The sequence below is a fragment of the Vidua macroura genome, chromosome 30 (assembly GCF_024509145.1).
Source record: "Vidua macroura isolate BioBank_ID:100142 chromosome 30, ASM2450914v1, whole genome shotgun sequence".
NCBI lineage: Eukaryota > Metazoa > Chordata > Aves > Passeriformes > Viduidae > Vidua > Vidua macroura.
Window position 1 is genome coordinate 1,168,047 of NC_071600.1, and position 27,830 is coordinate 1,195,876.

The window sequence follows — 27,830 nt, forward strand, 5'->3', positions numbered from 1 at the left end:
GGTATCATTTCCTCCCTTTCCTCCAGGGATTTTAACAAACTTTTCAAGGAAGGACAACAAAATATTTTGTTTACACTGGCCACCCACAACAGCCATTTTCCTCATAAGTTCTCCCACAAGTCCCTCAGAGGAAGCTGTGTCCAAGCTGTTCCAAGAGTTCCTCCAGAAAGAACAAGTTCCTCAGAAGAGGGATGTAACCAAAAGTGTGTTTTCAGTCACCATCTTCATGAACTGTGATAAACAGGTGGGGCAGTGTTCTTTATCTCTGCCATGACTCAGCCCTGATAACGCCCTCCAGGGGCCATCTTCTGTTCATGGGCCATTGAGTGTCACTGCAGGACTGATAAAATTACATCATCCCATTGTGGGATGCTCCGCCCAGGGGGAGGAACCAAGCATTCCTGCCTGCATATAATCTCACCCCTGCAACACCAGGAGCACCTTGCCTACTGGATTCCCAGAGGCCAAGAGCTCCATAAGCACCACTGGACCTTCAGAGGAAGACCAGACCCTTCTACAGGATCCCTGCTTTGACAGAATCACGTTCATCACTCCAACAGGACTGCAGCCACCATTTCATCAGACTGCTACCACCACCCTGCCCAACGGGGTGTCAGGTTATACCCTGACTCTGTCAGATTAAGCCAGTGTTTCTGGATCACTGCCTTGATCCTAATTTTCTTACTAAATTGTAATTCTGGTTTAGAGTGATTTGCTCCAAACCAGCACAAAACTCAATGTTCTCATCTCTTGTTTTCCTCCCAAAACAGAATTTCCCATCGCCAAACCTTCACCAGATGGAGGAGGAGGCTGCAAGGATGAGGAAGATGCCCCGGGACACCCAGGCAGGTGAGAAGGAAGTCAGTGCCTCTTTCCCCCTCTCTCCTGCTCCATCTCCCCCATGTCCTCCATGGCCCCCGGCTGCAGGACAGCCCCACTGCCGACGCCGTCCTGCCGGGGATGTACTGGGGGGATCTCCTTCCCCTTCCCTCTGGCACGGAGGCAAATCCCATCCTCTCCTTGTCCTTCCGCCCCCAGAGCAGGAGCTGAGGATGGAGACCAGGGAGGACAAATCCCCATGGCAGAACCTCGTGGAAGAGGCCGTTTTGAGCGGCTCCATGGCACAGGAATCCAACGTGGAGGAAAATCCCCAGAGATCCCACAGGAGGAGGAGCTGCAAACCCAGTCCAGGGTGCTCTGAGGAGGAAAGACCCACCCTGGGCCAGGAAGGTGGACAGAGCTCCAGCCAGATCTTGGAGCTGGTGGTCCATGAGCAGCTCCATGATGGGGAGAAGCCCCACAAGTGCTTGGAGTGTGGGAAGAGCTTCAGGCGGAGCAACAACCTGATCTGCCACCAGATGATCCACACCGGGGAATGGCCCTACGAGTGTGGGGAGTGTGGGAAGGGCTTCAGCTGCAGATCCAACCTCGTCACCCACCAACGCATCCACACTGGGGAGAGGCCCTACGAGTGTGGGGAATGTGGGAAGAGCTTCAGCCGAAGGTCCTACTTGATCAGCCACCAGATCATCCACACTGGGGAAAGGCCATACAAATGTGGGGAATGTGGGAAGGGCTTCGGCCAGAGGTCCAAACTGATCATCCACCAAATGATCCACACTGGGGAGAGGCCCTACGAGTGTCCCGAGTGTCAGAAGACGTTTCACACCAGCTCCAGTCTCCTTGTGCATCAGCGGATTCACACAGAGGAGAGGCCCTTCCTCTGCCCCGACTGCAGGAAGGGTTTCAAGCACAGCTCCACCCTCGTCAAGCACCAGCGCATCCACAGCGGGGAGAGGCCCTACGAGTGTGGGGAATGTGGGATGAGCTTCAGCCAGAGCTCAAGCCTGATCTGCCACCAGAGAACCCACACTGGGGAGAGGCCCTACGAGTGTCCCCAGTGCCAGAAGAGGTTTCACACCAGCTCCCATCTCCTCCTGCACCAGCGGATTCACACCGAGGAGAGGCCCTTCCTCTGCCCCGACTGCGGGAAGGGCTTCAAGCACAACTCCCACCTCATCAGGCACCGGCGCGTCCACTCCGGGGAGAGGCCCTACGAGTGTCCCCAGTGTGGGAAGAGCTTCATCCAGAGCTCTGCATTGACCCGACACCAGCAGACCCACCAGTAAGGGAAGCCCTGCAAGTGCCCCAACTGCAGGAAGAGCTTTGTGCACTGCTCCAACTCCATCCCCCATGGGAGGACCCACGTTGGTCAGAGCCCCGGTGACCCACATTCCCTGTGATCCATGTTGGGAAGACACCTGGCTGGTTATCCTTTTGGTTTGGCCCTATGTCATAGGGTGACGGTATGGTGTTTGTATCCCAAATTGTGTGTTCTGTTTATGCCTGATATTATGTTCTGTGCCTTCAGGACTGACTCTGAAAGTGAAGGATTGTTTTGTCTTGTTATCAGCCGGCTCACCTCCCCCCATGGTCTGTGTCTAGGAGAGGCTTGGCTGGCTTGGCTTGCCTGCTTGCCTGCTTGCTTGCTGGCTTGCTTGCTTTTCCTTTTTCTTTTGCTTATTAGTTAGTTTAGCTAGGCAGTCCAATTTTTACCCTGCACTGTTTCTTTTTCCCCTTCCCTTTCCCTTTGCTGAATATCATCTGAACCTGCTCTGGACCTGGACCTGGGAAACATCAAGAAACACCAAGAGTCTGCATTTTGTGACCTGTAGCAGCCATCCCCAGCGCCAGAGACTGATAGCTGGGCGACCACTCCCAGGAGAGACTTTCTGAATTTGTCATCTCTTCAGAACGGTGAAAGGGTTTTGTCATCTGGTGTTGATTCTTTTTTTTTTGTATTGGGGAGTGTTTTTGCTTGTTAATTAAACAGGTTTTTTCCATTTCTCTCTGAGGAAATCTTTCCTGAACCAGGTGAGGGAGGGGCCGTGGGAGGTTTGCTTTCCAGGGGCTCCTTCCGGAGGTCTTCTCCCAAATTTTGCCCTAAACTAGGACAAATATTTTGGCGCCCAACGTGGAGTCCAAGCCGCCTCAGAGGTGATTGGTACAGAAGCGCAACTCCTCCTGGCACCCCGACTACCGCTGCTGGTGTGGGTGTTCAGAGGAAAGGTTCCCTCCACCCACCATGCCACCAGTGCTACATGGAGCAAGTGGATTGCTCTCATCACGCAGCGCGCCCGTATTGGTAAACTGAGTCACCCTGGGATTTTGGAAGTGATTACAAATTGGCCTGAAAGTGAAAACTTTGGTGTCACAGATGAAGAACAGGAACCAGTGACACGGGCTGAAGAGGCTCCACCCTACAACCAATTGCCAGCAGAGGAAACACGCTATGCTCTTGTCACTGACGGTTCCTGCCGCGTCGTAGGAATGAATCGGAAGTGGAAAGCAGCCGTCTGGAGCCCCACACGACAGGCTGCACAAGCTACTGAGGAGAAGGTGGATCAAGTCAACTTGCTGAACTCAAAGCCGTTCAACTGGCCCTAGACATTGCAGAAAGGGAGAAGTGGCCAAAGCTCTACCTCTACACTGATTGATGGATGGTAGCCAATGCTCTGTGGGGATGGCTGGAGAGATGGAAAGGGGCTAACTGGCAGCGTCGAGGAAAACCAGTCTGGGCTGCTGAAGAATGGAAAGACATTGCTACCCGGCTAGAGAAATTACCTGTGAAGGTTCGCCATGTAGATGCTCATGTCCCCAAGAGCAGAGCTAATGAAGAACAGCAAAACAATCAGCAGGTAGATCAGGCTGCAAAGATAGGGGTGTCAAAGATAGATTTAGATTGGCAACACAAGGGGGAGTTGTTCCTAGCGCGATGGGCCCATGATGCCTCAGGCCATCAGGGCAGAGATGCCACCTATAAGTGGGCACGAGACCGAGGGGTGGATTTAACCATGGACAGCATTTCTCAGGTTATCCATGACTGTGAGACGTGTGCTGCCATCAAACAGGCCAAGCGAGTGAAGCCCCTGTGGTATGGGGGACGGTGGTCCAAGTACAGCTATGGGGAGGCCTGGCAGATTGACTACATCACACTGCCCCAGACACGCCAAGGCAAGCGCTACGTGCTCACAATGGTGGAAGCCACCACAGGATGGTTGGAAACCTACCCTGTGTCTCATGCTACAGCCCGTAACACCATCCTGGGCCTTGAAAAGCAGGTCCTTTGGAGGCATGGTACCCCTGAGAGGATTGAGTCAGACAATGGGACTCATTTTAAGAACAGCCTTATCAACTCCTGGGCTAGGGAACATGGCATTGAGTGGGTGTACCATATCCCCTACCATGCACCAGCTGCAGGCAAGGTAGAGAGGTACAATGGACTGTTAAAAACCACCTTGAAAGCATTGGGTGGGGGATCTTTCAAAAACTGGGAGCAGCATTTGGCACAGGCCACCTGGTTAGTTAACACCCGAGGTTCCACCAATCGAGCAGGTCCTGCCCAGTCTGAGTCCCTGAATATAGTAGACGGAGATAAAGTCCCAGTGGCACATATCAGAGGTTTGTTAGGGAGGACAGTGTGGATCAATTCTGCCTCGAGTACAGACAAACCCATTCGTGGGATTGTCTTTGCTCAGGGACCAGGTTGTACATGGTGGATAATGCAGAAAGATGGAAGAACACGATGTGTACCTCAGGGAGACCTGATTGTGGGGTGAGACTCATATCCAAACATCTCAATTTGCTGGATGTTACTGCCATTGTTTGTACATTAAGCCACACAGACATGGGACAGAAGGAAATGTGTAAATGTCGAAAGTCAGAGCAAGTGAGAATGGAAGGGAATGTGTAAGTGTGGAAGGTTTGAGCAGGTAGGAAGGAAGTTCAGTAACATGTTCACGATATGGGATAAGGGGTGGAATGTCGTGGGGACAGGACATTTTCATGCTCATTATCCCAATCGTGGTTTCTGTTCCCTGTTCTCAGTTTGTTTTGTCTTCCTTCCCCCCCCGGCTGGCTGCTGGCTTGCTGCTTAGCTTGCTTGCTGCTCTTGCTTGCTGCTGGCTGCATGCTTTGCTGGCTCTGTTTTCCTCTCTTTTTTCTCTGCTTTTCGCTGGCTTGCTTTTTTGCCATTTTTTTTTCCTTTTTCCCCGGTTTCCGTTGTTCCCTTCCCCCCCCGAAGACATCGGACCTACTCCGGGCAGGAGCTCCCCCGGGGTCTGCAAAAGAAGCTCCGTACCCTCTGCGGCGAAGAGAGATACAGCTCAACCCCCTTGGACTGGTGAAAACATCTGTGGTCATCTTGGGCTATTTCTCTTGTGCTGGGGAGTGTTTTTTGTTGTGCCTTAAAAAACAAGTTTTTTCCACTTCCCCTCTGAAGGAATTCCTCCCGAACCCGGTGGTGGGGGGAAGTTGCGGAGGGTTTGGTCTCCTATAAGGGGCTCCTTTGGAGGTGTTTTCCCCTAATTTGTCCTAAACCAGGACATTGTGGAAGGGGAGCCGGCTCCTGGCCTTGCTGACAGCTTCTGCCAGCCAGCCTGGCACGGGCTGGGGCGGGGGCAGCCAGCCTAACAAAGCATCCATCCATGTGGATGGGGGCAGCAGAGGGGGACGGGTTCCGAAGCCGTGCCCCAGCTGGTCTGCTTTGCAGGCCCTTGAGGAAGGGGTGCGTTTACGGGTGGGAAAGGTGGGGTTTTTCCCCACCCATGGACAGGTTTCATTCTCGCATGGAGTAGTCAGACCCTCCTCAGGCCCGTGAAACGGTGACAGGCTGTATAGCTTCTTCTTGTTTCCAGGTCTTGTTTTGAATTGACTTTCATGCAATTGTTCTTTGTTTTCCCAGGAAGATTACACCTGGTGCCCAGACCGGACGGGGAAGCGCCTGCACCGTCCGTGGAGCACATCCAGTGCCAGCGCTACCCCAGGGGTCACGGCCTGCGGGGACATCCCCTTCAAGAAGGGCGAGGACCTCGTGTGGGATCGGCTCCTCTCCTGGCAGCAGGTCTGCAGAGGTGGGTACCCGGCTCCACAGCTGGGCTGGCAGAAGGGCTTCGGGCAGAGGGCAGCGGGCACACGGGCATCCCGCCCTTGCAGCTGCTGAGGAGGCTGCTGTGCTGTGCTGAAGCAGAGGAGGTGGAACGTGGCCTGCCACGCTGCCCTTCTCTCAAAACAGAGAATGGCTCGGGAGGTTTGGGCTCTGAGCACAGCCAGCAGCCTGGCCCGGGCACAGGCCATGGCAGGACAGGGCACAGGAGCCTTCTGTGACTGACCGTGGCTCTCTGGTTTCTCTCCGCAGGCTGCCAGCACCTCATGCCATGGAAACGGCTCCGCTCGGCCTGCCAGGCTGGGAGGGCTGGAGGGCGGCGGGTGTTCATTTGCTGTCAAAAATAAATCGTTCTATTTTTTTGTCATCATCATGATCAGAGCATTTCTTTCATCCTTTTCCAAGCTTTTGGCCTCCCTTCCTCCAGGGTAATCTTTTTGTGTCCTTCCTCAGCCACTTGATGGCATTTGGCAGGGGGGGTTAAGCAATGTGAAAAGTTCAACAACAGCTCCTGTTGCCAACTGCAGCAGCCCCTTCAAGAGCCCTGAGCTTCCAGCGAGGCCCATGTGTGCCTTGCCAAAGGGAGTGGTTTGCAGCGATGGGGTTGTCGCCCTGCTGCAAAAGCTGGGAGGAAATCACAGGTGGCAAAATGGCAATTTGGCTCAACCCCTGCCCAGGTTCTGCATCTTTCCCCTCTGCTCAGTGACAGGCAGGCAGGGCTGGACTCCAGCAAGGTTCAAGTTCTTGGTGCTCCCTTATATTTAGGGGATCAAGTAAACTCTTGTAAGCAGTGGCTGCAATAGGGCTACTGAAGGGAAAAAGGAGATGTCGTGAGGTGGGGAATCCTTCTTGTCTCCTTTGTCTCCCCAGGAGCCCCTTGGAAAGGGAAATGCCCACACGGGTTTATCTGACTCCTTCCCAGCCAGCCTTTCCCTCAGTCCCGGCTCTCATTTGCTCCGCAGGCTTCACCAGCTCGCTCAGCTCAGAGGAGCTCTCAGAGGAGAAAACGCTGCCTGGCGTGGGGCTGGCTGATCCCTGCCTAATCTTGATTCCATTTCCCTGCTCCCTCCCCCATCCAAGAGACTGAAGGATCCCCCACAACCGGTCACGATCCACTCTTGCGGGGTGTTTGTGATGGTTTGTTAACCGATCCCAAAAGTGCAAAATTACAAATGGCAAGGGACCATCACTTTAATCACAACAAATGCATATTTATTTAGGTACCAACAGCAAATGCGATAGAAGGGACAGAAAAGGGAAATAGAGAGAAAAGAGAGGAAGGGGAATAGAGCTACCACCGTCGAGACGAGATCCTCGATGGTCCAGCCATCATTCACTATATCAAATAACTGGAAAAAGCACTGGAAAAGAATTTGTTTTTTTTAAATTAAGTTTAAAAAAAAGGGAAGGAATTCCAGAAAGAAAACCAAAGAGTAAGAATACAGTAATTTAAACTTCTCAAAGGCCTTTGCTAATGGAGCCCTGAAGCCCAGTCACGTGCAGTGCGGCCTCGGCGGTCCCTTTGAGCCCAGAACTGCCAAGGGTCAGGGCCGGGATGAGCCTTCACCCAAAACAAGCTCCAAGACTGAGTGGGAATCAATCCAGAACAGGGCTCACACAAAGAGCAAGCCTCGAGGCCAAAGCCAAACCTTCATCAGGTTGGATTTGTTTGAACACTGAACTGGAGCAGATTTGCTTGTCTGGTAACATCACTGTCACCATGAAACTTTACATGAGCTACTAAATAAGCACTGTCCTGTCCTGAGCTGTGTGGCCCAAATACTGTTGAGAACTTGCTCTGCCTCTGCCCTGTGCCCCCGGGGCTGCTCTTGGCCTGGCAGCCTCAGTGGGAGCCAGCACTGGCTGCAGCCCCAGCGGGCCCCCCAGGACAAGGCCCAGCAATGAAGAGGCCAATGAAAGCACTGGGCAGCAGCAGAGCCCTCAGCAGAGTTCTTTGGACAACCACAGACTGGCCACAGCTCCAGTGCAGCATGACTACGAGTCAGGCTACCAATGCTATGAGCAGAGTTACAAGAAAGCTGTGGAGAAAAATCAACAACTGACCGTCTGCTCTGGTACAGCTTCCGAATGCCAAGATAGCAGCCTGTCAGCACGAGGGGCACGGTGAACAGTGTCACCACCGTGCCTATCATGCAGGACCTGTGCACATCCTGGGGGCAGACAATTCTTGGGAGGCGCACTGGATCCGGGGCAAATATTCCTGTTTCAGTGATAACGTCTGTGGGAGCAATGGGGAGCGTGAGCCCGTGCTGTGCTGCACTGCCGAGCTGGCAGCACGGTGGATAGGGCCAGGACGTTCTCTGTTTCCCCCAGAGCTGGGGCCTGCAGGCCCCTTGCCGCCCCTTGGCACAGGCTGTGCCACCCAACAAAGCCCAGCAGGCCGGGAGGAGAACCCGGGGCCAGCGCAGCTGCTTGGGCAGTCGCTGCTTCGAGGGACATGGGCCAAACCCATCCCTGAGCAGCCCCTGCCAGCCCTGGCCCTCCCTGCCCTGGGACAGCTCCCCCAGCCCCAGGGGACAGAGTCAGGCCCTGTCAGGACACACGGGAGCCTTGCTCTCCCTCTCTGCCCTTTCCCCACCATGGGCACCCCGTGCAGCCACTCCCAGGTTTCGGGACGTGTCTCCCACGGAATGACCCCAGCAGGATTGCTCAGCCTGGCTGAGCCTGGCACAGCAATCACCTTCTGTGGCACTGTCTGGCATCTCCTCCCTTCGTGTATCGGGGTCTGGCACGGAGCCACTGCTTCCTTCAGGAAGTGCTGCCTTCAGCAAAGCCCTTTGGTCCATCTCTGGAGAAAGGAAAAGGGACAGCTGGATCAGGTGGAACCATTCCCCATTGGAGAGATGGCATCTTCAGCAAGTTCTACTTTTCAAAGACATGGATAAGGATCAGGAAAAGGCCACGGCTCTTGGGGCTGCCACAGGGCCCTCCTTTCTCCATACAGGTGCCACTCCTGACGTGGCAGAGACCGGGAAATTGCAGGGGATTGCAGGCCCGTGGTGCAGTTTGGGCTCCCTGCCAGCTGGTACCAAATGCCTTCCTGCAGAGGCTGGGGAGAAGCTGCAGCCAGGCCAGGCTGGGAAACAGCCCTGCAGGGCAGGAAAGCAGCAGCGGGGCAGCCAGGCTGCCATGGATCCCTTCCCGCTGTGCCGGGCAAGGCGTGTCCATTTGTGCAGGGAAAGCCCCCGGCTGCTGAGTCCCAGGGGAAGGCTGAGGGAAATGCACCCACCACGGCGTCTCTCCAGATCACTCAGCATCTGGTCCATGTGTTTGGATGCCTCCAGGGACTTCATGTGTTTAGTAGATCTGTTCCTCCGTCTCGGCGCACCTTAAGAGAATGCATGTCCATTTCCCCCGGAATGGATCCCACAAAACCATGGCTCAGCCTGTGGGGTCAGCAGGGACACACAACTCACCCCTGCGATGGGAGCCGGGCTTGTGCGCAGCAACCAGGAAAGGAGCCTGAAAAGTCCTCCCTGCAGACACACCTGTAACTCAACAGGCAGAGGAGCTTCTGTCACCTGCTTCCTGCCAGGTTGTCAGTGATTATTCACTGAGGGGAAGTTGAGAAGTTACCTGCAGAAGCTCCCAAGGGTTCCAAACCATCTTCCATCCCAGCTGCTGGGGAAGCCTTGCTAGCATGCTCATCTAGAAGGGATCAGAGATCAGAACCATTTCCATGGTGTGCTGGGATCCCCCTGTGCCTTTGGGAACTGGGCACTGCAAGGGGGTCGGGTAAGGCTGTGGGGGCCAAATTTCCATGGCCATGGCCAAAGCTGCCCAGGGGCCTGGGGAGCTCTGGGCTGGCTCCTGCCCACTCTCCACACTCTTTGCAGGCCCTGTGCAACATCCCTGGAGGGCAGGTACTGCCACACAGCAGAGATGGCAGCTCAAGCCTCAGCAATTACCTCCTGTGACTGTGCCTGGCATCGCCTCACTTCCTGCAGCAGGGGCTGCCAATGGGCCACTGCTTCCTCCGGGAAATGCTGCCTTCAGCACAGCCTTTCGGTTCATCTCTGGAGACAGGAAGAGGCACAGCTGCATTAGATGGAGCCGTTCCCCTTCTGGGAGATGGCATCTTCAAGAGGCAATACTGGACAAACTCATGGTTCAGGAAATCCTCAAAACTTTTGGGATTGGCCAGGCTACTCCCTTCTACAAACAGGTGCCTGATCTACCCGGAGACCGGGAAATTGCAGGCATCTCGGGCCCATGGTGCAGTTTGGGCTCCCTGCCAGCTGGTGCCAAATGCCTTCCTGCAGAGGCTGGGGAGAAGCTGCAGCCAGGCCAGGCTGGGAAACAGCCCTGCAGGGCAGGAAAGCAGCAGCGGGGCAGCCAGGCTGCCATGGATCCCTTCCCTCGGTGCTGGGCACGGCGTGTCCAGATGTGCAGGGAAAGCCCCCGGCTGCTGAGCCCCAGGGGAAGGCTGAGGGAAATGCACCCACCACGGCGTCTCTCCAGATCACTCAGCATCTGGTCCAGGTGTCTGGCTGCCTCCAGGGATTTCTTGTCTCCAGTGTCTGAGTTCTTCCATGGAGAAGGACCTGAACATAAAGATGTTCCATGTCCCCTTCAGGCCAGAGTGGCAGTGAGTGCCCCTGGGTGATTGGTGCCCTCCAAAGCACTCCCTCAGCTCTGCCTTCCACTCAGGAGCAGGGCCAGGGGGACCACGTGCCAGCGATGGCCCCACACTGGCATGGAAGGAGCCCCTTGCAGGGCCGTCCTCGGGGGAGAAAGGATTCCCTGGAGCTGCCCGCAGCTCTAAACCCAGCCCCAGGCAGGGCCAGGGCTTGGCAGCAGCAGCAGGAGCAGCTCAGGCACCCCGGGGCCGGCAAAGGAGCTGCAAAAGGCACAGCCGCGGGGCACAGCCGTGGTCCCGGCCCATTCCCTCTCTGCTCTTCTTCCTGGCTGCACAGAGCACACGGAAGCGCACACTGGAATTGCACATGGACGGAAGATGGACAGCTAAATGCTCCTTCCTGCCACTGACAGCCATTCTGTGGGATCCCTCAGGGATCCAGAATGGAGCCGGGCAAGTTTTCCAGAATCTTTCAACCCTGTGATGCTGCTAAGGGAAATGGCTCATGAGGCACTGATTATTCTCTCAGGAAAGGCACACAGAAAACTTGCCTCCAGCATTCTCCAAGAGAATCTCTCCAAGAGAATTCTCCAAGCTGTCATCCAGTAGGGCATCCCGATAAGCCATGTCGCCATCCCAAGCTAGAAGGGATCAGAGATCAGAACCATTTCCTGGTCTGCTGGGATCCCCCTGTGCCTTTGGGAACTGGGCACTGCAAGGGGGTCGGGTAAGGCTGTGGGGGCCAAATTTCCATGGCCATGGCCAAAGCTGCCCAGGGGCCTGGGGAGCTCTGGGCTGGTTCCTGGTCACTCTCCACACTCTTTGCAGGCCCTGTGCAACATCCCTGGAGGGCAGGTACTGCCACACAGCAGAGATGGCAGCTCAAGCCTCAGCAATTACCTCCTGTGACTGTGCCTGGCATCGCCTCACTTCCTGCAGCAGGGGCTGCCAATGGGCCACTGCTTCCTCCAGGAAATGCTGCCTTCAGCACAGCCTTTCGGTTCATCTCTGGAGACAGGAAGAGGCACAGCTGCATTAGATGGAGCCGTTCCCCTTCTGGGAGATGGCATCTTCAAGAGGCAATACTGGACAAACTCATGGTTCAGGAAATCATCAAAACTTTTGGGATTGGCCAGGCCACTCCCTTCTACAAACAGGTGCCATTCCTGATCTACCCGGAGACCGGGAAATTGCAGGCATCTCGGGCCCATGGTGCAGTTTGGACTCCCTGTCAGCTGCTGCCAAATGCCTTCCTGCAGAGGCTGGGGAGAAGCTGCAGCCAGGCCAGGCTGGGAAACAGCCCTGCAGGGCAGGAAAGCAGCAGCGGGGCAGCCAGGCTGCCATGGATCCCTTCCCTCGGTGCTGGGCACGGCGTGTCCAGATGTGCAGGGAAGCCCCCAGCTGCTGAGTCCCAGGGGAAGGCTGAGGGAAATGCACCCACCACGGCGTCTCTCCAGATCACTCAGCATCTGGTCCAGGTGTCTGGCTGCCTCCAGGGATTTCTTGTCTCCAGTGTCTGAGTTCTTCCATGGAGAAGGACCTTAAGAGAAAGTTGGTCCATGTCCCCTTCAGGCCAGAGTGGCAGTGAGTGCCCCTGGGTGATTGGTGCCCTCCAAAGCACTCCCTCAGCTCTGCCTTCCACTCAGGAGCAGGGCCAGGGGGACCACGTGCCTGCGGTGGCCCCACACTGGCATGGAAGGAGCCCCTTGCAGGGCCGTCCACGGGGGAGAAAGGATTCCCTGGAGCTGCCAGCAGCTCTAAACCCAGCTCCAGGCAGGGCCAGGGCTTGGCAGCAGCAGCAGGAGCAGCTCAGGCACCCCGGGGCCCGCAAAGGAGCTGCAAAAGGCACAGCCCCGGGGCACAGCCCTGGGCCCGGCCCCTTCCCTCTCTGCTCTTCTCCGTGCCTGCACAGAGCACACGGAAGCGCACACTGGAATTGCACACGGAAGGAAGATGGACAGCTAAATGCTCCTTCCTGCCACTGACAGCCATTCTGTGGGATCCCTCAGGGATCCAGAATGGAGCCGGGCAAGTTTTCCAGAATCTTTCAACCCTGTGATGCTGCTAAGGGAAATGGCTCATGAGGCACTGATTATTCTCTCAGGAAAGGCACACAGAAAACTTGCCTCCAGCATTCTCCAAGAGAATCTCTCCAAGAGAATTCTCCAAGCTGTCATCCAGTAGGGCATCCCGATAAGCCATGTCGCCATCCCAAGCTAGAAGGGATCAGAGATCAGAACCATTTCCTGGTCTGCTGGGATCCCCCTGTGCCTTTGGGAACTGGGCACTGCAAGGGGGTCGGGTAAGGCTGTGGGGGCCAAATTTCCATGGCCATGGCCAAAGCTGCCCAGGGGCCTGGGGAGCTCTGGGCTGGTTCCTGGTCACTCTCCACACTCTTTGCAGGCCCTGTGCAACATCCCTGGAGGGCAGGTACTGCCACACAGCAGAGATGGCAGCTCAAGCCTCAGCAATTACCTCCTGTGACTGTGCCTGGCATCGCCTCACTTCCTGCAGCAGGGGCTGCCAATGGGCCACTGCTTCCTCCAGGAAATGCTGCCTTCAGCACAGCCTTTCGGTTCATCTCTGGAGACAGGAAGAGGCACAGCTGCATTAGATGGAGCCGTTCCCCTTCTGGGAGATGGCATCTTCAAGAGGCAATACTGGACAAACTCATGGTTCAGGAAATCCTCAAAACTTTTGGGATTGGCCAGGCTACTCCCTTCTACAAACAGGTGCCTGATCTACCCGGAGACCGGGAAATTGCAGGCATCTCGGGCCCATGGTGCAGTTTGGGCTCCCTGCCAGCTGGTGCCAAATGCCTTCCTGCAGAGGCTGGGGAGAAGCTGCAGCCAGGCCAGGCTGGGAAACAGCCCTGCAGGGCAGGAAAGCAGCAGCGGGGCAGCCAGGCTGCCATGGATCCCTTCCCTCTGTGCTGGGCACGGCGTGTCCAGATGTGCAGGGAAAGCCCCCGGCTGCTGAGCCCCAGGGGAAGGCTGAGGGAAATGCACCCACCACGGCGTCTCTCCAGATCACTCAGCATCTGGTCCAGGTGTCTGGCTGCCTCCAGGGATTTCTTGTCTCCAGTGTTTGAGTTCTTCCATGGAGAAGGACCTGAACATAAAGATGTTCCATGTCCCCTTCAGGCCAGAGTGGCAGTGAGTGCCCCTGGGTGATTGGTGCCCTCCAAAGCACTCCCTCAGCTCTGCCTTCCACTCAGGAGCAGGGCCAGGGGGACCACGTGCCAGCGATGGCCCCACACTGGCATGGAAGGAGCCCCTTGCAGGGCCGTCCTCGGGGGAGAAAGGATTCCCTGGAGCTGCCCGCAGCTCTAAACCCAGCCCCAGGCAGGGCCAGGGCTTGGCAGCAGCAGCAGGAGCAGCTCAGGCACCCCGGGGCCGGCAAAGGAGCTGCAAAAGGCACAGCCGCGGGGCACAGCCGTGGTCCCGGCCCATTCCCTCTCTGCTCTTCTTCCTGGCTGCACAGAGCACACGGAAGCGCACACTGGAATTGCACATGGACGGAAGATGGACAGCTAAATGCTCCTTCCTGCCACTGACAGCCATTCTGTGGGATCCCTCAGGGATCCAGAATGGAGCCGGGCAAGTTTTCCAGAATCTTTCAACCCTGTGATGCTGCTAAGGGAAATGGCTCATGAGGCACTGATTATTCTCTCAGGAAAGGCACACAGAAAACTTGCCTCCAGCATTCTCCAAGAGAATCTCTCCAAGAGAATTCTCCAAGCTGTCATCCAGTAGGGCATCCCGATAAGCCATGTCGCCATCCCAAGCTAGAAGGGATCAGAGATCAGAACCATTTCCTGGTCTGCTGGGATCCCCCTGTGCCTTTGGGAACTGGGCACTGCAAGGGGGTCGGGTAAGGCTGTGGGGGCCAAATTTCCATGGCCATGGCCAAAGCTGCCCAGGGGCCTGGGGAGCTCTGGGCTGGTTCCTGGTCACTCTCCACACTCTTTGCAGGCCCTGTGCAACATCCCTGGAGGGCAGGTACTGCCACACAGCAGAGATGGCAGCTCAAGCCTCAGCAATTACCTCCTGTGACTGTGCCTGGCATCGCCTCACTTCCTGCAGCAGGGGCTGCCAATGGGCCACTGCTTCCTCCAGGAAATGCTGCCTTCAGCACAGCCTTTCGGTTCATCTCTGGAGACAGGAAGAGGCACAGCTGCATTAGATGGAGCCGTTCCCCTTCTGGGAGATGGCATCTTCAAGAGGCAATACTGGACAAACTCATGGTTCAGGAAATCATCAAAACTTTTGGGATTGGCCAGGCCACTCCCTTCTACAAACAGGTGCCATTCCTGATCTACCCGGAGACCGGGAAATTGCAGGCATCTCGGGCCCATGGTGCAGTTTGGACTCCCTGTCAGCTGCTGCCAAATGCCTTCCTGCAGAGGCTGGGGAGAAGCTGCAGCCAGGCCAGGCTGGGAAACAGCCCTGCAGGGCAGGAAAGCAGCAGCGGGGCAGCCAGGCTGCCATGGATCCCTTCCCTCGGTGCTGGGCACGGCGTGTCCAGATGTGCAGGGAAGCCCCCAGCTGCTGAGTCCCAGGGGAAGGCTGAGGGAAATGCACCCACCACGGCGTCTCTCCAGATCACTCAGCATCTGGTCCAGGTGTCTGGCTGCCTCCAGGGATTTCTTGTCTCCAGTGTCTGAGTTCTTCCATGGAGAAGGACCTTAAGAGAAAGTTGGTCCATGTCCCCTTCAGGCCAGAGTGGCAGTGAGTGCCCCTGGGTGATTGGTGCCCTCCAAAGCACTCCCTCAGCTCTGCCTTCCACTCAGGAGCAGGGCCAGGGGGACCACGTGCCTGCGGTGGCCCCACACTGGCATGGAAGGAGCCCCTTGCAGGGCCGTCCACGGGGGAGAAAGGATTCCCTGGAGCTGCCAGCAGCTCTAAACCCAGCTCCAGGCAGGGCCAGGGCTTGGCAGCAGCAGCAGGAGCAGCTCAGGCACCCCGGGGCCCGCAAAGGAGCTGCAAAAGGCACAGCCCCGGGGCACAGCCCTGGGCCCGGCCCCTTCCCTCTCTGCTCTTCTCCGTGCCTGCACAGAGCACACGGAAGCGCACACTGGAATTGCACACGGAAGGAAGATGGACAGCTAAATGCTCCTTCCTGCCACTGACAGCCATTCTGTGGGATCCCTCAGGGATCCAGAATGGAGCCGGGCAAGTTTTCCAGAATCTTTCAACCCTGTGATGCTGCTAAGGGAAATGGCTCATGAGGCACTGATTATTCTCTCAGGAAAGGCACACAGAAAACTTGCCTCCAGCATTCTCCAAGAGAATCTCTCCAAGAGAATTCTCCAAGCTGTCATCCAGTAGGGCATCCCGATAAGCCATGTCGCCATCCCAAGCTAGAAGGGATCAGAGATCAGAACCATTTCCTGGTCTGCTGGGATCCCCCTGTGCCTTTGGGAACTGGGCACTGCAAGGGGGTCGGGTAAGGCTGTGGGGGCCAAATTTCCATGGCCATGGCCAAAGCTGCCCAGGGGCCTGGGGAGCTCTGGGCTGGTTCCTGGTCACTCTCCACACTCTTTGCAGGCCCTGTGCAACATCCCTGGAGGGCAGGTACTGCCACACAGCAGAGATGGCAGCTCAAGCCTCAGCAATTACCTCCTGTGACTGTGCCTGGCATCGCCTCACTTCCTGCAGCAGGGGCTGCCAATGGGCCACTGCTTCCTCCAGGAAATGCTGCCTTCAGCACAGCCTTTCGGTTCATCTCTGGAGACAGGAAGAGGCACAGCTGCATTAGATGGAGCCGTTCCCCTTCTGGGAGATGGCATCTTCAAGAGGCAATACTGGACAAACTCATGGTTCAGGAAATCCTCAAAACTTTTGGGATTGGCCAGGCTACTCCCTTCTACAAACAGGTGCCTGATCTACCCGGAGACCGGGAAATTGCAGGCATCTCGGGCCCATGGTGCAGTTTGGGCTCCCTGCCAGCTGGTGCCAAATGCCTTCCTGCAGAGGCTGGGGAGAAGCTGCAGCCAGGCCAGGCTGGGAAACAGCCCTGCAGGGCAGGAAAGCAGCAGCGGGGCAGCCAGGCTGCCATGGATCCCTTCCCTCTGTGCTGGGCACGGCGTGTCCAGATGTGCAGGGAAAGCCCCCGGCTGCTGAGCCCCAGGGGAAGGCTGAGGGAAATGCACCCACCACGGCGTCTCTCCAGATCACTCAGCATCTGGTCCAGGTGTCTGGCTGCCTCCAGGGATTTCTTGTCTCCAGTGTCTGAGTTCTTCCATGGAGAAGGACCTGAACATAAAGATGTTCCATGTCCCCTTCAGGCCAGAGTGGCAGTGAGTGCCCCTGGGTGATTGGTGCCCTCCAAAGCACTCCCTCAGCTCTGCCTTCCACTCAGGAGCAGGGCCAGGGGGACCACGTGCCAGCGATGGCCCCACACTGGCATGGAAGGAGCCCCTTGCAGGGCCGTCCTCGGGGGAGAAAGGATTCCCTGGAGCTGCCCGCAGCTCTAAACCCAGCCCCAGGCAGGGCCAGGGCTTGGCAGCAGCAGCAGGAGCAGCTCAGGCACCCCGGGGCCGGCAAAGGAGCTGCAAAAGGCACAGCCGCGGGGCACAGCCGTGGTCCCGGCCCATTCCCTCTCTGCTCTTCTTCCTGGCTGCACAGAGCACACGGAAGCGCACACTGGAATTGCACATGGACGGAAGATGGACAGCTAAATGCTCCTTCCTGCCACTGACAGCCATTCTGTGGGATCCCTCAGGGATCCAGAATGGAGCCGGGCAAGTTTTCCAGAATCTTTCAACCCTGTGATGCTGCTAAGGGAAATGGCTCATGAGGCACTGATTATTCTCTCAGGAAAGGCACACAGAAAACTTGCCTCCAGCATTCTCCAAGAGAATCTCTCCAAGAGAATTCTCCAAGCTGTCATCCAGTAGGGCATCCCGATAAGCCATGTCGCCATCCCAAGCTAGAAGGGATCAGAGATCAGAACCATTTCCTGGTCTGCTGGGATCCCCCTGTGCCTTTGGGAACTGGGCACTGCAAGGGGGTCGGGTAAGGCTGTGGGGGCCAAATTTCCATGGCCATGGCCAAAGCTGCCCAGGGGCCTGGGGAGCTCTGGGCTGGTTCCTGGTCACTCTCCACACTCTTTGCAGGCCCTGTGCAACATCCCTGGAGGGCAGGTACTGCCACACAGCAGAGATGGCAGCTCAAGCCTCAGCAATTACCTCCTGTGACTGTGCCTGGCATCGCCTCACTTCCTGCAGCAGGGGCTGCCAATGGGCCACTGCTTCCTCCAGGAAATGCTGCCTTCAGCACAGCCTTTCGGTTCATCTCTGGAGACAGGAAGAGGCACAGCTGCATTAGATGGAGCCGTTCCCCTTCTGGGAGATGGCATCTTCAAGAGGCAATACTGGACAAACTCATGGTTCAGGAAATCATCAAAACTTTTGGGATTGGCCAGGCCACTCCCTTCTACAAACAGGTGCCATTCCTGATCTACCCGGAGACCGGGAAATTGCAGGCATCTCGGGCCCATGGTGCAGTTTGGACTCCCTGTCAGCTGCTGCCAAATGCCTTCCTGCAGAGGCTGGGGAGAAGCTGCAGCCAGGCCAGGCTGGGAAACAGCCCTGCAGGGCAGGAAAGCAGCAGCGGGGCAGCCAGGCTGCCATGGATCCCTTCCCTCGGTGCTGGGCACGGCGTGTCCAGATGTGCAGGGAAGCCCCCAGCTGCTGAGTCCCAGGGGAAGGCTGAGGGAAATGCACCCACCACGGCGTCTCTCCAGATCACTCAGCATCTGGTCCAGGTGTCTGGCTGCCTCCAGGGATTTCTTGTCTCCAGTGTCTGAGTTCTTCCATGGAGAAGGACCTTAAGAGAAAGTTGGTCCATGTCCCCTTCAGGCCAGAGTGGCAGTGAGTGCCCCTGGGTGATTGGTGCCCTCCAAAGCACTCCCTCAGCTCTGCCTTCCACTCAGGAGCAGGGCCAGGGGGACCACGTGCCTGCGGTGGCCCCACACTGGCATGGAAGGAGCCCCTTGCAGGGCCGTCCACGGGGGAGAAAGGATTCCCTGGAGCTGCCAGCAGCTCTAAACCCAGCTCCAGGCAGGGCCAGGGCTTGGCAGCAGCAGCAGGAGCAGCTCAGGCACCCCGGGGCCCGCAAAGGAGCTGCAAAAGGCACAGCCCCGGGGCACAGCCCTGGGCCCGGCCCCTTCCCTCTCTGCTCTTCTCCGTGCCTGCACAGAGCACACGGAAGCGCACACTGGAATTGCACACGGAAGGAAGATGGACAGCTAAATGCTCCTTCCTGCCACTGACAGCCATTCTGTGGGATCCCTCAGGGATCCAGAATGGAGCCGGGCAAGTTTTCCAGAATCTTTCAACCCTGTGATGCTGCTAAGGGAAATGGCTCATGAGGCACTGATTATTCTCTCAGGAAAGGCACACAGAAAACTTGCCTCCAGCATTCTCCAAGAGAATCTCTCCAAGAGAATTCTCCAAGCTGTCATCCAGTAGGGCATCCCGATAAGCCATGTCGCCATCCCAAGCTAGAAGGGATCAGAGATCAGAACCATTTCCTGGTCTGCTGGGATCCCCCTGTGCCTTTGGGAACTGGGCACTGCAAGGGGGTCGGGTAAGGCTGTGGGGGCCAAATTTCCATGGCCATGGCCAAAGCTGCCCAGGGGCCTGGGGAGCTCTGGGCTGGTTCCTGGTCACTCTCCACACTCTTTGCAGGCCCTGTGCAACATCCCTGGAGGGCAGGTACTGCCACACAGCAGAGATGGCAGCTCAAGCCTCAGCAATTACCTCCTGTGACTGTGCCTGGCATCGCCTCACTTCCTGCAGCAGGGGCTGCCAATGGGCCACTGCTTCCTCCAGGAAATGCTGCCTTCAGCACAGCCTTTCGGTTCATCTCTGGAGACAGGAAGAGGCACAGCTGCATTAGATGGAGCCGTTCCCCTTCTGGGAGATGGCATCTTCAAGAGGCAATACTGGACAAACTCATGGTTCAGGAAATCATCAAAACTTTTGGGATTGGCCAGGCCACTCCCTTCTACAAACAGGTGCCATTCCTGATCTACCCGGAGACCGGGAAATTGCAGGCATCTCGGGCCCATGGTGCAGGTTGGGCTCCCTGCCAGCTGATGCCAAATGCCTTCCTGCAGAGGCTGGGGAGAAGCTGCAGCCAGGCCAGGCTGGGAAACAGCCCTGCAGGGCAGGAAAGCAGCAGCGGGGCAGCCAGGCTGCCATGGATCCCTTCCCTCGGTGCTGGGCACGGCGTGTCCAGATGTGCAGGGAAAGCCCCCGGCTGCTGAGCCCCAGGGGAAGGCTGAGGGAAATGCACCCACCACGGCGTCTCTCCAGATCACTCAGCATCTGGTCCAGGTGTCTGGCTGCCTCCAGGGATTTCTTGTCCCCAGTGTCTGAGTTCTTCCATGGAGAAGGACCTTAAGAGAAAGTTGTTCCATGTCCCCTTCAGGCCAGAGTGGCAGTGAGTGCCCCTGGGTGATTGGTGCCCTCCAAAGCACTCCCTCAGCTCTGCCTTCCACTCAGGAGCAGGGCCAGGGGGACCACGTGCCAGCGATGGCCCCACACTGGCATGGAAGGAGCCCCTTGCAGGGCCGTCCTCGGGGGAGAAAGGATTCCCTGGAGCTGCCAGCAGCTCTAAACCCAGCCCCAGGCAGGGCCACGGCTTGGCAGCAGCAGCAGGAGCAGCTCAGGCACCCCGGGGCCCGCAAAGGAGCTGCAAAAGGCACAGCCCCGGGGCACAGCCCTGGGCCCGGCCCCTTCCCTCTCTGCTCTTCTTCCTGGCTGCACTGAGCACACGGAAGCGCACACTGGAATTGCACGCGGAAGGAAGATGGACAGCTAAATGCTCCTTCCTGCCACTGACAGCCATTCTGTGGGATCCCTCAGGGATCCAGAATGGAGCCGGGCAAGTTTTCCAGAATCTTTCAACCCTGTGATGCTGCTAAGGGAAATGGCTCATGAGGCACTGATTATTCTCTCAGGAAAGGCACACAGAAAACTTGCCTCCAGCATTCTCCAAGAGAATCTCTCCAAGAGAATTCTCCAAGCTGTCATCCAGTAGGGCATCCCGATAAGCCATGTCGCCATCCCAAGCTAGAAGGGATCAGAGATCAGAACCATTTCCTGGTCTGCTGGGATCCCCCTGTGCCTTTGGGAACTGGGCACTGCAAGGGGGTCGGGTAAGGCTGTGGGGGCCAAATTTCCATGGCCATGGCCAAAGCTGCCCAGGGGCCTGGGGAGCTCTGGGCTGGTTCCTGGTCACTCTCCACACTCTTTGCAGGCCCTGTGCAACATCCCTGGAGGGCAGGTACTGCCACACAGCAGAGATGGCAGCTCAAGCCTCAGCAATTACCTCCTGTGACTGTGCCTGGCATCGCCTCACTTCCTGCAGCAGGGGCTGCCAATGGGCCACTGCTTCCTCCAGGAAATGCTGCCTTCAGCACAGCCTTTCGGTTCATCTCTGGAGACAGGAAGAGGCACAGCTGCATTAGATGGAGCCGTTCCCCTTCTGGGAGATGGCATCTTCAAGAGGCAATACTGGACAAACTCATGGTTCAGGAAATCATCAAAACTTTTGGGATTGGCCAGGCCACTCCCTTCTACAAACAGGTGCCATTCCTGATCTACCCGGAGACCGGGAAATTGCAGGCATCTCGGGCCCATGGTGCAGGTTGGGCTCCCTGCCAGCTGATGCCAAATGCCTTCCTGCAGAGGCTGGGGAGAAGCTGCAGCCAGGCCAGGCTGGGAAACAGCCCTGCAGGGCAGGAAAGCAGCAGCGGGGCAGCCAGGCTGCCATGGATCCCTTCCCTCGGTGCTGGGCACGGCGTGTCCAGATGTGCAGGGAAAGCCCCCGGCTGCTGAGCCCCAGGGGAAGGCTGAGGGAAATGCACCCACCACGGCGTCTCTCCAGATCACTCAGCATCTGGTCCAGGTGTCTGGCTGCCTCCAGGGATTTCTTGTCCCCAGTGTCTGAGTTCTTCCATGGAGAAGGACCTTAAGAGAAAGTTGTTCCATGTCCCCTTCAGGCCAGAGTGGCAGTGAGTGCCCCTGGGTGATTGGTGCCCTCCAAAGCACTCCCTCAGCTCTGCCTTCCACTCAGGAGCAGGGCCAGGGGGACCACGTGCCAGCGATGGCCCCACACTGGCATGGAAGGAGCCCCTTGCAGGGCCGTCCTCGGGGGAGAAAGGATTCCCTGGAGCTGCCAGCAGCTCTAAACCCAGCCCCAGGCAGGGCCAGGGCTTGGCAGCAGCAGCAGGAGCAGCTCAGGCACCCCGGGGCCCGCAAAGGAGCTGCAAAAGGCACAGCCCCGGGGCACAGCCCTGGGCCCGGCCCCTTCCCTCTCTGCTCTTCTTCCTGGCTGCACTGAGCACACGGAAGCGCACACTGGAATTGCACGCGGAAGGAAGATGGACAGCTAAATGCTCCTTCCTGCCACTGACAGCCATTCTGTGGGATCCCTCAGGGATCCAGAATGGAGCCGGGCAAGTTTTCCAGAATCTTTCAACCCTGTGATGCTGCTAAGGGAAATGGCTCATGAGGCACTGATTATTCTCTCAGGAAAGGCACACAGAAAACTTGCCTCCAGCATTCTCCAAGAGAATCTCTCCAAGAGAATTCTCCAAGCTGTCATCCAGTAGGGCATCCCGATAAGCCATGTCGCCATCCCAAGCTAGAAGGGATCAGAGATCAGAACCATTTCCTGGTCTGCTGGGATCCCCCTGTGCCTTTGGGAACTGGGCACTGCAAGGGGGTCGGGTAAGGCTGTGGGGGCCAAATTTCCATGGCCATGGCCAAAGCTGCCCAGGGGCCTGGGGAGCTCTGGGCTGGTTCCTGGTCACTCTCCACACTCTTTGCAGGCCCTGTGCAACATCCCTGGAGGGCAGGTACTGCCACACAGCAGAGATGGCAGCTCAAGCCTCAGCAATTACCTCCTGTGACTGTGCCTGGCATCGCCTCACTTCCTGCAGCAGGGGCTGCCAATGGGCCACTGCTTCCTCCAGGAAATGCTGCCTTCAGCACAGCCTTTCGCTTCATCTCTGGAGACAGGAAGAGGCACAGCTGCATTAGATGGAGTCGTTCCCCTTCTGGGAGATGGCATCTTCAAGAGGCAATACTGGACAAACTCATGGTTCAGGAAATCCTCAAAACTTTTGGGATTGGCCAGGCCACTCCCTTCTACAAACAGGTGCCATTCCTGATCTACCCGGAGACCGGGAAATTGCAGGCATCTCGGGCCCATGGTGCAGTTTGGGCTCCCTGCCAGCTGATGCCAAATGCCTTCCTGCAGAGGCTGGGGAGAAGCTGCAGCCAGGCCAGGCTGGGAAACAGCCCTGCAGGGCAGGAAAGCAGCAGCGGGGCAGCCAGGCTGCCATGGATCCCTTCCCTCGGTGCTGGGCACGGCGTGTCCAGATGTGCAGGGAAGCCCCCAGCTGCTGAGTCCCAGGGGAAGGCTGAGGGAAATGCACCCACCACGGCGTCTCTCCAGATCACTCAGCATCTGGTCTAGGTGTCTGGCTGCCTCCAGGGATTTCTTGTCCCCAGTGTCTGAGTTCTTCCATGGAGGAGGACCTTAAGAGAAAGTTGTTCCATGTCCCCTTCAGGCCAGAGTGGCAGTGAGTGCCCCTGGGTGATTGGTGCCCTCCAAAGCACTCCCTCAGCTCTGCCTTCCACTCAGGAGCAGGGCCAGGGGGACCACGTGCCAGCGATGGCCCCACACTGGCATGGAAGGAGCCCCTTGCAGGGCCGTCCTCGGGGGAGAAAGGATTCCCTGGAGCTGCCAGCAGCTCTAAACCCAGCCCCAGGCAGGGCCACGGCTTGGCAGCAGCAGCAGGAGCAGCTCAGGCACCCCGGGGCCCGCAAAGGAGCTGCAAAAGGCACAGCCCCGGGGCACAGCCCTGGGCCCGGCCCCTTCCCTCTCTGCTCTTCTTCCTGGCTGCACTGAGCACACGGAAGCGCACACTGGAATTGCACGCGGAAGGAAGATGGACAGCTAAATGCTCCTTCCTGCCACTGACAGCCATTCTGTGGGATCCCTCAGGGATCCAGAATGGAGCCGGGCAAGTTTTCCAGAATCTTTCAACCCTGTGATGCTGCTAAGGGAAATGGCTCATGAGGCACTGATTATTCTCTCAGGAAAGGCACACAGAGAGAACTTGCCTCCAGCATTCTCCAAGAGATTCAAGCTGTCATCCAGTAGGGCATCCCGATAAGCCATGTCGCCATCCCAAGCTAGAAGGGATCAGAGATCAGAACCATTTCCTGGTCTGCTGGGATCCCCCTGTGCCTTTGGGAACTGGGCACTGCAAGGAGGTCGGGTAAGGCTGTGGGGGCCAGATGAGAATGGCCATGGCCAAAGCTGCCCAGGGGCCTGGGGAGCTCTGGGCTGGCTCCTGGCCACTCTCCACACGATTTCCTTGCCTTGTGCAACATCCCTGGGAGGGCGGCTGGAGCAGCCCAGGGCCCATGGGGGCTCTCTCCCTCCCACAGAGGAAACCCTCCCTAAAGCCCAGGGGAAAAACCATCCCCCAGCACTTCCCAGGGAGCAGGGAGCGCTGTCCCGGGAAAGGGGAGCCAGGCTGCCGGCTCACCTGCTCCCTGCGCTTGCAGCGGAGCAGCCTGGGCAGCCCTGGCAGGCAGGGCCACGGCCAGTAGGAGCGGGAGGAAGAGGCGCAGAGCAAGGGCCATGGTGCCTTGCCCTCTGCCAGTCCCCAGCTCTTGCTGCCACCACTGTCCTGACACCGCTGTCCCAATGTCAGCACCACTGCTGCCACCGCCGCTGCTGCCGCAACAGTTGTGCTCAAGGACTGACTGCTGGGTCCTTGTGGTGCTGTGCAACCACGGGGCTCTGGCACCTCTGTGACCTCACAGCCTGCTGTGACCTCAGCCTGCTGTGACCCCAGAGCCTGCTGTGACATAATGGCCAGGCTGGAATTGTGTGGGGAGTGGGATCTGCCTTCTTTGGCAGGGATCTCATCCTGCCCAACAGCTCTGTCCCAGGGTTGTGACACAGTCCCTGCCCAGCTCTTCTCACAGGTTGGGGCATGAAGGGATGGAGAGCAGCCCGGCCAAGAAGGACTTGGGGCTGCTGCTAGATGAGAGGCTGGACATGAGCCAGCCTTGTGCATGCAAAGGAGAGTGCCCGGCAGGTTGAAGGAGCTGATTCCACCTCTTTGCTCTGCTGAGACTCCACCTGGAGTACTGTGGAAGATGTTTTATATTGCTGGCCGGGGGTCTATGTACAAATCACCAACGGGACGGGACTGCTGAGGAACGCGTCTCGAGCTGTTTCTGTTCCAGCATCAGTCTCATTCCATGGTTATGACAATGGGCAGATGCCAGCAGCTCACATCCCCGGCAGCAGGCAAAGAACTTAATGGTACAACTTACTTTAAAAGCTTTTTGACCAATCACACAAAGGAAAAGCATCTTGACAATAGATTTATCCAATCACTATAAGCACACGTACCATTTGTTAAAACAATATTTGTTTGATTTACTTCTTTCGAATACAATACCTACTTGTATTGTGAGCCTTAAAACCCAATGCACAGAGCTCCATTAGTAAGCTTAGAACATCCTAATATCTTGATGGAGATATTTTCTGTAGCTTAGGGACTTATTCTAGCCAAGCATTAATACACAGACCATTGTACTATTTGTCCTTACTTTTCCACTACTTATATAATTTTTCTGCTGACAAATCTTACAGTTAATGCTTAGCTCTAATCGCAGTTCTGCTGTCTCTGAGGCCTGCCTTTTGCAGCTTCCCAAAACCCCCTGATTTTAAAGATTCCCGCCTTTTACAGCGACTTCTGTGAGCCAGAGAGAAGTTTGATAAGAGGATCCATGTTTACCCCTGAAAGAATTTTCTACCAAGGTCATTGACATAGAAACCAAGAAAGCAAGAAGGACAAAATAAGAGAAACCTCCAACTGCCTATTCCAATCAGCACTTGGCTTGTCTCTCGTGACCAATGAGTAAAGTGTAAACTTAGGAGCTTTGTAAGAATGTAGAAAAAGCATGCATGCTGGAATAAAAACAGGGTTTGAAGCCTTCTGGAAATGGAGGGTGTTGCTTTGTATTGTCTCCGTCTCTACCGTGACAGAGTACTGCATCCAGCTCTGGGTCCCCAGCACAGGAAGGACATGGTTCTGTTGGATTTAGTCCAGAGGAGGGACAAAATGCTCGGAGGGCTGGAGCCCTTCTGCTTTGGAGACATGCTGGGAGAGCTGGGGGTGTTCAGCCTGGAAGAGAGAAGGCTCCAGGGAGACCTGATTGCTGCCTTTCAGTACCTTAAGGGGGCTTGTAAAAGAGATGGGATGGAATTTTTAGTACGGCCTTCTGTGACCAGACTGTGGGGGAATGGTTCTAATCTAAAAGACAGTCAATTCAGACTAGACGAAAGAAACCCACTTTTTACACTGGAGGTGCACTATTGGCTGTATCAGTACTTGTGTTCTGTAAAACAGGTAAGTTGTTACGGCTTCTTGCCCTGTTTCTCACTGGATAAAATCCAAATGCTGCATTGCTCCCTGTCTACTTTCTTCCAAGTCAATGCAAATTTTGTTCATTACTGAGTGGGACATATTCATCTGTTCACAAGCAAATTCTTCTTGCCATTCACACAATGTGGATTTGCTCAAATCAGACTGTAACTAAGGTCTGCCTCTCACTAGGATTCAAGTTGATGCATTGTGAGGCAAAGTGCCGAGTAATTTGTCCTGGTGTCTGGCCCTGTAGAGGGTTTTTCTGGAATTAAATGACATTTGAAGGCAGCTGTAGTCTGGCATCTTCAAGATGAAGAAACAGCCTTTGAAACAGGATTTTGTCCTTTCTTCCTCCTCCTCCTCCCAGGAATTTAAATCTCTGAGGTCTAAGCTCTTCAGCTGCCTCACAAACATTGTTTTAATTCAGACAGGCATCCATGCAGTGAGCCACAAATCAGGACTGTGGCTCTGAAGCTTGAAGCAATGCAGGTTTATAGCACTAAAAATAATAATCTGTTACCCAGGTTAAGCCAAGCACTTCCCAAATAACTCTACCTATCCTCAGGGATGTTTCCAAAAGGATCACTGTAAAAGCTGGGAGTGGGGAGAGAGAGCGTCATCAAAATTAAAAATACAGCTTTCTGAGATCTTTATATTCCAACAAAAAGAGAGTCAAAATTGTTCATATGCGGAACATTAATTAAGAAGTCAATGACAGATTGTCAAAACAATTGCTTGGGGAACAAACAAACACAAATAAAAAAAAGTTTACATGTAGATAATACGTAAACCATCATGCTAAGTAAAAAAACAGACGTGCTAAAACTAAAAGCAATAAGGCTGTTTCATCTCATGTCTCAATACAAAAAACATGACTGAAAAGAATCAGAGATCCTCACGACCATTACTATATACAGGAACTTCCAGGCATTGGGAAAAAAATGAAGGAAACTGTAGTGTGCAATTCACAGAGGTAACCTGGGATTTCTTGGTGAACTTGTTGCAAAATTTCTGAGAGCAGACTGGAAAAGCTGGGGGACTGATCAGACCATGCGTGGGCATTTCCAGCAGTGTGAGGGATGTTTCTGGGAGCAGCTGCAGGGAAGAGAAGCAGCGCACAATCACTGGGTGTCCTAGGGTGACCTTACGATGCTCGCGTCCCCGATCGTGTGTTCTGTTGATGCTGGATATTATATTGTGTGCCTTCCAGAGGGGCTCTGAGAGCAAAGGCGGGGAGAAGAAGAAGCACGGAGTTTGTTATCAGAGACTGCACTCACTGCTGCCCAGTCTGCTGGAACACAGAACTCCACGGTGCTGTCTGGGCACGGACGGGGCAGAACACCGCACTCCTTTGCTTGTTAGTTACTTTAGCTAGCTGGGGCAGTCCAAGTTTTCCCTCAACTGGTTTTCTTTCCCTTTTCTTGGATCTGTTCGAACCTGCTCTGGACCGGCACCTGGGGGAGCACCGAGAGCTTGCACTTTGTGGCCCACGGGGGGCTACTCTGGGCAGCAGCCTTTCCCAGTGCCAGAGGGACTGAAAACAGAGCCACCATCCACCGGAGAGATTTTCTGAATCTGTCATCTCTTCAGAGCGACAAATGAGTTTTGTCATCTGGTATTGTTCATTTTTTGGGCTGAGGAGTGCTTTGCCTTTTAAATAAACAGGTTTTTTCCACTTCTCTCTGCGGAAATTTTTCCCAAACTGATTGAGGGGAGGGGCAATGTGGGTTTGATTTCTGGGGGGGACCCTTTTGGACATTTGCTCCCAAATTTGCCCTAAACCAGGACACAGGGACCATCTTTGCTGGC

At 56.0% G+C, this 27,830-nt stretch overlaps 2 protein-coding genes, 1 long non-coding RNA gene and 2 pseudogenes across 7 annotated transcripts; 2 read left to right on the forward strand and 3 right to left on the reverse strand.

The window, feature by feature from the left end:
- LOC128820668 (uncharacterized) overlaps positions 1-27,830 on the reverse strand; it is a 1,438,581-nt pseudogene that overhangs the window by 589,116 nt on the left and 821,635 nt on the right.
- Positions 1-27,830, forward strand: part of LOC128820667 (uncharacterized) — a 2,212,279-nt pseudogene that overhangs the window by 49,628 nt on the left and 2,134,821 nt on the right.
- On the forward strand, positions 5,657-6,976 carry LOC128820780 (uncharacterized). The gene is made up of 3 exons (XR_008440938.1): positions 5,657-5,912; positions 6,197-6,372; positions 6,907-6,976. It is a non-coding gene; the product is annotated as an uncharacterized LOC128820780 (long non-coding RNA).
- LOC128820672 (uncharacterized) lies at positions 7,133-11,894 on the reverse strand. Of its 5 annotated transcripts, XM_054001476.1 has the most exons (10): positions 11,445-11,894; positions 11,096-11,185; positions 10,411-10,509; positions 9,874-9,981; positions 9,542-9,613; positions 9,382-9,453; positions 9,195-9,293; positions 8,646-8,753; positions 8,009-8,183; positions 7,133-7,305 (listed from the first exon to the last, which is right to left on the reverse strand). In XM_054001476.1, the coding sequence occupies exons 1-10, from the start codon at positions 11,578-11,580 to the stop codon at positions 7,281-7,283; spliced, it is 984 nt and encodes a 327-aa protein (XP_053857451.1). In that variant the 5' UTR covers positions 11,581-11,894; the 3' UTR covers positions 7,133-7,280. The 5 variants fall into 5 exon arrangements, with proteins under 5 accessions (XP_053857451.1, XP_053857453.1, XP_053857450.1 ...); XM_054001478.1 differs by lacking the exon at positions 8,009-8,183; XM_054001474.1 differs by lacking the exon at positions 7,133-7,305 and having other exon boundaries at positions 7,323-8,183.
- Positions 20,362-22,913, reverse strand: LOC128820754 (uncharacterized). The gene is made up of 6 exons (XM_054001582.1): positions 22,739-22,913; positions 22,464-22,571; positions 22,115-22,204; positions 21,430-21,528; positions 20,888-20,995; positions 20,362-20,628 (listed from the first exon to the last, which is right to left on the reverse strand). Exons 1-6 carry the CDS (start codon positions 22,905-22,907, stop codon positions 20,513-20,515), a joined length of 690 nt encoding a protein of 229 aa, XP_053857557.1. The 5' UTR covers positions 22,908-22,913; the 3' UTR covers positions 20,362-20,512.